General features: G+C 42.7%; 1 protein-coding gene across 1 annotated transcript in view; it reads left to right on the top strand.

The window, feature by feature from the left end:
- The window catches only part of eml2 (EMAP like 2), a 54,178-nt gene that overhangs the window by 18,586 nt on the left and 24,395 nt on the right, over positions 1-11,197 (top strand). The window contains exons 2-4 of the mRNA XM_061877624.1: positions 2,008-2,238; positions 2,351-2,468; positions 2,542-2,643. Coding sequence (XP_061733608.1) covers positions 2,008-2,238; positions 2,351-2,468; positions 2,542-2,643 — 451 coding nt within the window. The remainder of the gene's footprint in view (positions 1-2,007; positions 2,239-2,350; positions 2,469-2,541; positions 2,644-11,197) is intronic.

Raw genomic sequence — 11,197 nt, 5'->3', positions numbered from 1 at the left:
AAGATGGGACTTAAATGCTTCTACTGAGGTAGCATCTCTAACTGTTACCTGGAGGGCATTACAGAGTACTGGGGACCGAATAGAAAACGTTCTATAGCCCGCAGACTTTTTTTGGGCTCTGGGAATCACTGATAAGCCGGAGTTCTTTGAACGCGGATTTCTTGCCGGGACATATGGTGCAATACAATCGGCAAGATAGGATGGAGCTAGACCATGTAGTATTTTATATGTAAGTAGTAAAACCTTAAAGTCACATCTTAAGTGCCAAGGAAGCCAGTGAATAATGAACGTATGAATAATGATCTTAACGTCGCTAGTGGGCAAAATGTGACGAATTTTAGCAATGTTATGGAGATGAAAGAAGGCCGTTTTAGTAACACTCTTGATGTGTGACTCAAACGAGAGAGTTGGGTGGAAGATAATACCCAGATTCTTTACCTTGTGTAATTGTTTGGTTGTCAAATTTTAAGGTGGTATTAATAAATAGGTTTCGGTGTCTAGCAGGACGGATAATCAGCATTTCCGTTTTCTTAGCGTTGAGTTGCAAAAAGGTAGCGGACATCCATTGTTTAATTTCATTAAGACACGCCTCCAGCTGACTACAATCCGGCATGTTGGTCAGCTTTAGAGGCATGTAGAGTTGGGTGTCATCAGCATAACAGTGAAAGCTAACACCGTATTTGTGTATGATGTCACCTAGCGGCAGCATGTGAAGAGTGCAGGGCCAAGGACCGAACTGTGGGGAACTCCACACGTTGCCTGAACATAGTCCGAGGTCACATTGTTATGGGAGACGCACTGCATCCTGTCAGTAAGAATTTATCTCTATTAATGCACGCATGTCAGCAGTCCATTTTTAATGTTGATGATCATTTATTAGAAAAAAAAAGGTTTACAGGATTACTCAAATCAATAATCAACAGATGACTGTACTCAATGACTTAAATTAGTAACTGCAACCCTAATTTACTAGTATATGATATATATTTCATATGTTTATATATTTTATATAGTGGAATTTTTTTATAAAAATGTTTAACCTTGTTGAGCCCAGAGCATAATACTATAATCCATGCTTGATGGCAGGCACAGTGTTCCTGGAATTAAAGGCCTTTCCACCCCCATGCTTCACAGTAGGTGTGGTGTTCTTGGGATGCAACTCAGTATTCTTCTTCCTCCAAACACGACGAGTTGAGTTTATACCAAAATGGATACATGGATGATACAGCAGAGGATTGGGGGAATGTCATGTGGTCAGATGAAACCAAAATAGAACTTTTTGGTATAAACTCAACTCGTCGTGTTTGGAGGAAGAAGAATACTGAGTTGCATCCCAAGAACACCACACCTACTGTGAAGCATGGGGATGGAAACATCATGCTTTGGGGCTGTTTTTCTGCTAAGGGGACTGGACGACTGATCCGTGTTAAGGAAAGAATGAATGGGGCCATGTATCATGAGATTTTGAGCCAAAACCTCCTTCCATCAGTGAGAGCTTTAAATGGTTGACCAAATAATTATTTTCCACCATAATTTACAAATAAATTCTTTAAAATTCCTACAATGTGAATTCCTGAATTTTTTTTCACATTCTGTCTCTCACAGTTAAAGTGTACCTATGATGAAAATTACAGACCTCTGTCATCATTTTAAGTGGGAGAACTTGCACAATCGGTGGCTGACTAAATACTTTTTTGCCCCACTGTATATTCCTTTCCGTGTTTTTTCTCCTTTGAAGGACAAAAGAGTCGTTTTTATTGTTTGTTCCACGCACAAACTCTGAATTATTCAACGTGGTGCCGTTTCCTCCGACCTCTTCGTTCCCGCTTGCAGAAACGTAACACCTCTTCTGTCCTGCATAAACAAAAGTATTTGGACACTTATTGTGTGGGGTCTGGAGGAGGAGATGTGAGGTAATTTGTTGTTCCACCCGAAACCTCCTCCAAGCATTACCTGAATTGCTGGGTGAAAATTTGCGAGCGCTAATTAGTCCATGGTGTGTTCCAGACGACACGGTGTCGGCGGGCAGCAACATGGACATGGAGGACCGCGTGTCCCACTTGGAGCAGAGGCTGCAACTGCAGGAGGACGAGATCCAGCTGCTGAAGTCGGCCCTGGCAGACGCGCTGCGACGCCTGGGCCACTGTGAGGAGCGTCCCCTGGCCTTGCAGTCGGGGGGCGCTCACGCCGCTGGGAGGAGGTCTCTGGGAGGGGCGAGTGTGACCCCGCCCACCAGGGGTGAGCAGGAAATGGACCGACCGTTTGATTGTAATTCGTGTGTAGCTCCATGGCGTCTGACATGGACGGGCATTAGTACACTTGGCGCTCATGCTAGCGTGTTCGCCGCCAGTGCGCCAGCTGCTGCAGGCTCTTCCCTCCAGGCCGCTGAGCAACGGCTACGTGCAACACAAGCGCCTCCTGTCCTCCCCCTCCTCGCCAAAGAAGGACGTCTTGCAGTCCATCAAAAGGTGCTCTCTGTGAACGCAGACGCCGCACGCCAGTGGCCGACGTATGACGTTTCGTGTGTGTCCCCGCCTCCAGGAAGAGCATGTCCACCGAGCGCCTCACGCTGGTCAGGAGGGAGGCGGCAGCGGAGAGTCGAAGTCGAACTACCTCCTCCAGCAGCTCCTCGGGCGGTAAAAGGTAATTGATTTTTTTATGTACAGTGGGGCAAAAAAGTATTTAGTCAGCCATTTAAAATGATGACAGAGGTCTGTAATTTTCATCATAGGTAAACTTCAACTGTGAGAGACAGAATGTGCAAAAAAATCCGGGAGTTCACACTGTAAGAATTTTAAAGAATTTATTTGTAAATGATGGTGGAAAATAAGTATTTGGTCGACCATTCAAAGCTCTCACTGATGGAAGGAGGTTTTGGCTCAAAATCTCACGATACATGGCCCCATTCATTCTTTCCTTAACACGGATCAATCGTCCTGTCCCCTTAGCAGAAAAACAGCCCCAAAGCATGATGTTTCCACCCCCATGCTTCACAGTAGGTATGGTGTTCTTGGGATGCAACTCAGTATTCTTCTTCCTCCAAACACGACGAGTATCCAGCACTATTCTCTAGATAATCCAATTAAGACTTTATCACAATATTCTAATTTTGTGAGACAGTCCTGTATACATGCACACACACACACACACACACATATATACATATATATATATATATATATATATATATATATATATATATATATATATATATATATATATATATATATATATATATATATATATATATATATATATATATATATATATATATATATATATAGGGACGTGCACATGATTATAGAGGGGCAGGGGCTCAAAGTCAGAAACGGGCAGGAAACTATTTTTTGGTCCTTTACACAATATGGAAATTAATGTAAAATTAAATTTGCTAATAGTAAGCTAACTACTTAGCTGTGTGTCCTTTGTAGGTAAAAGTGATTGCCTTTTCTTTTGTGTCAACAAATTATTGTCATAATGAGTTAATTCACATTATCATTGGCTTGGAAGACATGAAAAGCAACAAAACACTGGTTTATTATTAGGCTATTTATTGTTAAAGATAAGCACTTTAATATGGAACATTGAACAGTGCAACATGAACTTCGAGAAGAAAAAATAATAATAAATACCCAAATGGAAAAAACTTCAATGTGAAAATCCGTCCTTCTTCCTTTAACTTGATGAAAACACCATCAAGTTGTAACTTATGGTCTTTCTCACTTAATGCTCAGACTAAACAACTGAAACGCAATACAACTTTATATCTAAACCTCTACTGTGAGAGAAACGTGATCCGCCGTAAACACAGTGCATTTTGTTTTGAAAATTAACCCGGTGTTTTATTTTCTACACTCCTTCCTGTCCCGCACAGGAAGGAGTGCTCTGTGCGGAATTGATGCGCCTTGCTCCGACGTACTGCAAAAACAGAAGCGGACACATTGAATAATAAAATAATACAGCGTTTTTCTGAAATATTACTCATATTAGATGCTGAATAAGTGGACGGTGACTAGACCATAACTCACAGGTTCAAGTTGCTCCACTGTCACGTCTCCTCAGCGGCGCAGTTGGCTCTCTCTCCTCTCTCTCTCTCACTCACTCACTCGCTCGCCCTTTCTCTCTCTCTCTCTCTCTCTCTCTCTCTCTCTCTCTCTCTGTCCGAAGCGGCAGGCTCAAACAACCCGGTATTACAAGAAAAAGTGGAGTTTTTGTACTGCTGTTTTTTTGTTTTGTTTTTTTACATCCCTAATAGGAATTTATTAATGTTGTTTAAAGAAAAAAAAACAACAACAAAAAAACACACATGCAGAGGGCACTTTTTAAGACGAGGCAAAACAGGGCAGGGGCTTAAGCCCTATGTGTGCACGTGCCAGTATGTATGTATATATATATATATATATATATATATTTTTTTTTTTTTCCCCCCACAATCTGTCCTGTCCAGCCACTCAGAAAAATCATATTGTTGATGTAGATCAGCGGTCCCAAAATCCGGCGGGGACACCCCACCCCTCCCCCATCACCCGCACCTCTCCCCCTCTTCCCATTTTTGTACATATTTACTTTAGAAAAGAAAAATTTTGGATATTTCTTTTGTTGCCTTATTGGTGTTTGACTTTATTAAAAGTTTGGGTACAATTTTATTAAACAAATCCAGTTTTCATTTAAGTAATATAGACATTTATCAGAGCTGTTTATCTATTTTATGGAGGAATGTCGGTAATCATCATTTGAATCGAGAATCGCTACTGAATCGATTCGCTACCCTGCAGTATTGAATCGAATTGAGTTGTGTGGTGCTCAAAGATTCACATCCCTACTTTATATAAAACTTTTAGGAAGTGGATGGATGGAAGTTTCGAGCATCCATTTTCTACCGCTTCTTCCCTTTGGGGTTGCGGGGAGCGCTGGTGCCTATCTCAGCTACAATCGGGCGGGAGGCGGCGTACACTCTGGACAAGTCGCTACCTCATCGCAGGGCCAACACAGATAGGAAGACAACATTCACACTCACATTCACACACTAAGGTCAATTTAGTGTTGCCAGTCAACCTACACCCAGGTGCATGTTTTTGGAAGTGGGAGGAAGCCGGAGTACCCGGAGGACCTTCGTATTGTGAGGCAGATGCACCGACCCCTCTCCCAAATTGTATTTGTGTAAAAATATTGGGCTCTTTTTTGACTGTGAAATTAATACAAACAATTAACTGTTGAACGGCACTCATTTTAAGCAATAAATTGCGTTTTCATATGAATTGTCGATATCAACGATTGATCCTGTCTTTTTTGGTATCGCATCGACACCAGAATGTGCGGTATGACCCCTTGCAGTCAGTCACTGGAGACGGGAAGGAGGCGGGGCTTCACGCTGCAGGAAGTGTGCTGTGATTGGCTGTCAGCAGCATATAAAGTTATCAGCAGAGTCAGAGTGAAGGAGGAAGTGTGTGTGTGTAACAGAGTGACAGAAAAGTACTGTTTTAACGGACGCCTGCAGCCATGAAAAGATCCTCCAGGTAAACTTCTAATTTCCCTCGAAGTTTAAGTGCACCAGGACACATTTGTTGGGATATTTGAAGTGTTTGAATGTCACTTTTAGACTTCTAGTCTGATCTAGCCCTAAGTGAGAAGGATGCGGTCTGATCTTTGACTGACAGTCGGTTGTCACGGCAACGCCACGCAACAGGTTTCACGTCGGTAGGTGAGACACACACCGTGACACTGTGGTGCGTTCCAGGGCTCCATTCGTGTCGGATAAAGCTTGGTGACCGAGGCGTCTATTAGGGTGGAAAAGGCGTTTGTGTGCGCGCGCAAACAACCGATGAAGCGCTGCAAGAAAGTCTCACCAACTTGACTTCATAAATGAACAAAACATGACATGAGATGTTGTTTGAATACAGGCGTGGCCTGGTAGGTTTTGCTGAGGCTGCACCAATCACATTGAATTGATTAGCCGTTCTGCGGTGTTGTGTTTGTTGTCTACGGCAGCAGTTCCCCCCTCCCCCCTCAATCTGCACGCGATGACGTCAGCGAGCACTTCTTGCCAGGCTTTCAATGCGCCACTAATGGACTGATTGGAACCAAAAGGAGGTCCATTTGCTGCAGTCTGTCTGCTCGCCTTGTTGCCTCCCGGTTGCCACAAAGAGGGTTTGTTCACTTCCTGGGTTCAGTGTGTTGCAGCCGCCCCCTTATCCTGGCACACATTAAAATAACACTGTCTATCCATTTTCTACCGCTTGTCCCTTTTGGGGTCGCGGGGGGGGGGGTGCTGGTGCCTATCTCAGCTGCATTCGGGCGGAAGGTGGCGAACACCCTGGACAAGTCTCTTGTCTTTTTTTTTTTTTTTTGTCCTGTCCAGCTTCTTAGGCAAATCATATACTGTCTATCTGTGTTGGCCCTGCGATGAGGTGGCGACTTGTCCAGGGTGTACCCCGCCTTCCGCCCGATTGTAGCTGAGATAGGCGCCAGCGCCCCCCGCGACCCCGAAAGGGAATAAGCGGTAGTAAATGGATGGATGGATGGATATACTGTAGTTGATGTAGATGCCCGTTCAGATTTACTTTACAAAAGATAGGATACTTCTCTTGTTGCCTTATTTGAATTTAAAGGCCTACTGAAACCCACTACTACCCACCACGCAGTCTGATAGTTTATATATCAATGATGAAATATTAACATTGCAACACATGCCAATACGGCCTTTTTAGTTTACAATTTTAAATTTCCCGGGAGTTTCGTCTTGAAAACGTTGTGTAATGATGACGTGTACGCAAGACGTCACAGGTTTTAAGGAAATATGAGCGCTGCACACACACAGCTAAAAGTCGTCTGCTTTAACGGCATAATTACACAGTATTTTGGACATCGGTGTTGCTGAATGTTTTGCAATTTGTTCAATTAATATTGGAGAAGTCACAGTAGAAAGATGGACTTGGGAAGCATTAGCCTTTAGCCACACAAACACACAGTGAATGCATTGTTTAAAATTCCTGGAAGTGAAACTTTCCCATGGATCCCTACCAAATGTCAACCAGCAGGTTTCGGTGAGAAAATTGTGGTTGAAAAGTCAGTTCTTACCGGAGTAAAGCTGAGCTTGTGCCGTCCGTAGCTGCCGTCGACTCCCCTGAGACACTGCGCGTCAAGACACTCGTGGAGACACACTTCCGACTATCGGGTATTATTAAACTCACTGAAACACTAGCAACACAATCGAAAGATAAGGGATTTCCCAGAATTATCCTAGTAAATGTCTCTAAAAACATCGGAATCCGTCCCAATGCAATCGCGTTTTTTTTTAATCTTTTTTTTATCATTTTTTTTTCTAATCCGTCGCTATCAATATCCTCAAACACGAATCTTTCATCCTCGCTCAAATTAATGAAGAAATTGACATTTTCTCGGTCCGAATAGCACTTTTTGTTGGAGGGTCCCATTAAAAATAATGTGAATATGTGAGGAGCCATCAAACATGTGACGTCGTCGCCTGCGACTTCCGGTAGAGACAGGGCATTTCTCTTAACACTGAAAGTTGCAAACTTTATCGTGGATGTTCTCTACTAAATCCTTTCAGGGAAAATATGGCCATATCACAAAATGATCAAGTACGACACATAGAATTGACCTGCTATCCCCGTTTGAATAAGAAAATCTAATTTCAGTAGGCCTTTAACTTTATTAAATGTATTTACCGTATTTCCTTGAATTGCCGCGGGGGCGCTAATTAATTTAAAACTTCTTCTCACTCCTGCGCTTATCAAAGGAATGTGGTAAAAGGCATGCAGTAAAAAATTTAGTGTGATGTAAGCTTGGACCTTAAATCCTACTAAACAGCTCTTAAACTTCTTCCCTTGATGCGATTTCAAATTACCGGTATTGAAATCAACCTCCTCCATTTTGAAAATGGTGACAGGGGAAGTGTCTCTCGTGACGTCCAGGTTTGACCAGGCGGTAATACTAAGCATGCGCTAATTATTTTGCGAAATGAGTTTGACCCGGCAGTAATTCAAGGCAGACGCATATTATATGCCCTGCGGCAATTCAAGGAAATACGTTATATTATCATTTGGTGCAGGAGGGGATAGAAAGACAAAAAAAGGAAGATGGGGAAATTGTGGGGATAAGAGGGGGATTAGACAGAGAGACAAAAACAACAACAGCAAACACAACAACAATAATAATAACAACAACAATAGAACAACACCAGCACATACAGTGAGGCCAAAAGTATTTAGCCAGCCACCGATTGTGCAAGTTCTCCCACTTAAAATGATGACAGAGGTCTGTAATTTTCATCATAGGTACACTTTAACTGTGAGAGACAGAATGTGAAAAAAAACCTCCAGTAATTCACATTTTTAGGAATTTTAAAGAATTTATTTGCAATTTATGGTGGAAAATAAGTATTTGGTCCACCATTCAAAGCTCTCACTGATGGAAGGAGGTTGTGTCTCAAAATCTCACGATACATGGTCCCATTCATTCTTTCCTTAACACGGATCAATCGTCCTGTCCCCTTAGCAGAAAAACAGCCCCAAAGCATGATGTTTCCACCCCCATGCTTCACAGTAGGTATGGTGTTCTTGGGATGCAACTCAGTATTCTTCTTACTCCAAACACGACAAGTTGAGTTTATACCAAAATGGATACATGGATGATACAGCAGAGGATTGGGAGAATGTCATGTGGTCAGATGAAACCAAAATAGAACTTTTTGGTACAAACTCAACTTGTCGTTTTTGTAGGAAGAAGAATACTGAGTTGCATCCCAAGAACACCATACCTACTGTGAAGCATGGGGGTGAAAACATTATGCTTTGGGGCTGTTTTTCTGCTAAGCAGAGAACTTGTTGAATTAGGTCCTGATGTTGAACAACTCATACATAACATTGAAACGTGCTTTTTGACAACCTTAAATTAATGTTGGGTTCTGACGTTGATTTGACCATAAAAATTTGGTCATTTCACGACCAATATTCTACAACACAAATACAACGTTGAAACAACATGCTTTTTGACAACATTTAATTAATGCTGGGTTCTGACGTTGATTTGACCATTGAATTCTGGTCCTTTTCCAACCAATTCTACAACACAAATACAACGTTGAAACAACATGGTTTTTGACTACATTTAATTAATGTTGGGTTCTGACGTTGATTTGACCATTGAATTTTGGTCATTTTCCAACCAATTCTACAACACAAATACAACATTGAAACAACATGCTTTTTGACGACGTTTGATCAAAGTTGGGTTTGACGGTGTGACATTGAAATTTGGTCATTTCCCTACTAATATTCTACAACACAAATACAATGTTGAAAAAGATCCCTTCCATCCAGTTGTTTACCGCTTTTCCCTTTTGGGTCGTGGGGGGATCTGGAGCCTATCTCAGCTGCGTTCGGGCGGAAGGTGGTGTACACCTCGGACAAGTCGCCACCTCATCGCAGAGCCAACACAGATAGACAACATTCACATTCACACACTAGGCCCAATTTAGTGTTGCCAATCAACCTATCCCCAGGTGCATGCCTTTGGAGGTGGTAGGAAGCCGGAGTACCCGGAGGGAATCCACGCAGTCACGGGGAGAACATGCAAACTCCACACACATGCTTTTTGAAATTTGGTCATTTGCCAACCAACAAAGTGGATCCAACGTTCGACACCAACGTTGTCTCAATGTACAATACAACTATTTTGCTCAGTTGTTTCAAAGTCAGTTTGTGTATAATCAACGTTGTATCAATGTCTTGCATCTACTAGGGTGGTCGTATATTGCCTTTCGTAAAAAAACATAATTGTTAGTGTCCGTGTGACTCCGCCCACTTGGCTCAGCACCCACCAACTCGGGCCAAGGTGCCAGAATGTCCCGCTCCAGTTACCAGCCATGGATTCTGGCTCGGTCCAAAGCAGACTGTGCAGGACACAAACAGGTCTTTGTGTGCCTGTCCAATCGGGCTCCAAACTCGCAGCTGTGGTCATTGATGACCTTTAAGTCAGTGTTTCCACGGAAACCATCAGAAAAGTCCAACAACTCTTCAGTCGGTGTGACTGATTTCTGTCCTGGTGTTTCTCATGTTCACCTGCTTTGTGTGTTTGTCTTCCTGCCAGGTGTTTCACGCCTCTTTGCTTTCTGTCAGCAGACATTTCATTAGCCTGTCTGAACACTACATCATTAAAAGCAAATAATTTTTTTCACCGTGACTTGGCGACATGCTAAAATGCTCATTTGGCTAGCACGCTAGAGGCGAAACTCACAACTTGCAAATGTCGTTACTGTGCTGAGAAGTTCTCTGCAGTTGACTGAGTAGCCACTAGGGGGCAATAGCTTATCTTTTCTGACCTACAATTAGCTGCTTGAAAACATTTTTTTTTTTGTTAAAATACATCAAGTCGCGAGTCATTGCCTTAAGTCAGGGGTCTCAGACACGCGGCCCGCGGGCCATTTGCGTCCCGGAAGACATTTTGCGGCCCCCACCTTAATATGAAAGTGTAATGTTAGTGCGGCCCGTGAGTTTTATATGAACGCCGCTTGACAGGGTTGTGTTATTTGGGTCCAAAATGGCTGTTTCAACATTCTGGGTTGCCTACCCCTGCATTAGTGGAAAAGCGGCAAATGAATGAAAGCGACAGAGATGTTGCCATGGAGACGATGATTTTCATACATGCCTGACTGCAGTCACACAGCGACACCTGTCCGTCAGTAATTACAGTCCTCGATAACCTGGACCATTTCAAACTGTTCAAAAAAATTTGTATTGTTTAATTTGCATTGCCTCACACGATGAACACTACATAAATTTCTATATGATGCCGGATAACACTCCGGGAGCCATCACTTTTTTGCGCTCGCTATCCCGACCGCCGTGTGGCTGTAGGGAGGAAAGCAGAGCGACACACATTGCGGAAATAACATTAATCTCCGTTCGTCGGCTAATTAAAAAAATATTTCACAAGCCCATACATGTATTTTTTAAAGCCTGCAGTGAAGAGAAAGGTTAGTGATGAGCAAAAGTGGGAGATGCAATATTTTTTGTTGAACACAGGACCACCCCGACGTGTCTTATTTGCACAGAAAAAGTTGCGGTGCACAAGGGATACCATTTTAAACATCATTATACAACTAGACATGCTGAAGAATATGCAAACATTTTTTAAAGAAATCTTTTCCTTTGGCCCAGCCTCACCCAGACTCTGC

This window comes from Nerophis ophidion, linkage group LG18, assembly GCF_033978795.1.
Source record: "Nerophis ophidion isolate RoL-2023_Sa linkage group LG18, RoL_Noph_v1.0, whole genome shotgun sequence".
Taxonomy (NCBI): domain Eukaryota; kingdom Metazoa; phylum Chordata; class Actinopteri; order Syngnathiformes; family Syngnathidae; genus Nerophis; species Nerophis ophidion.
Note: the sequence above shows the minus strand (reverse complement) of the source record. Positions and strands in the feature narration are given on the sequence as shown.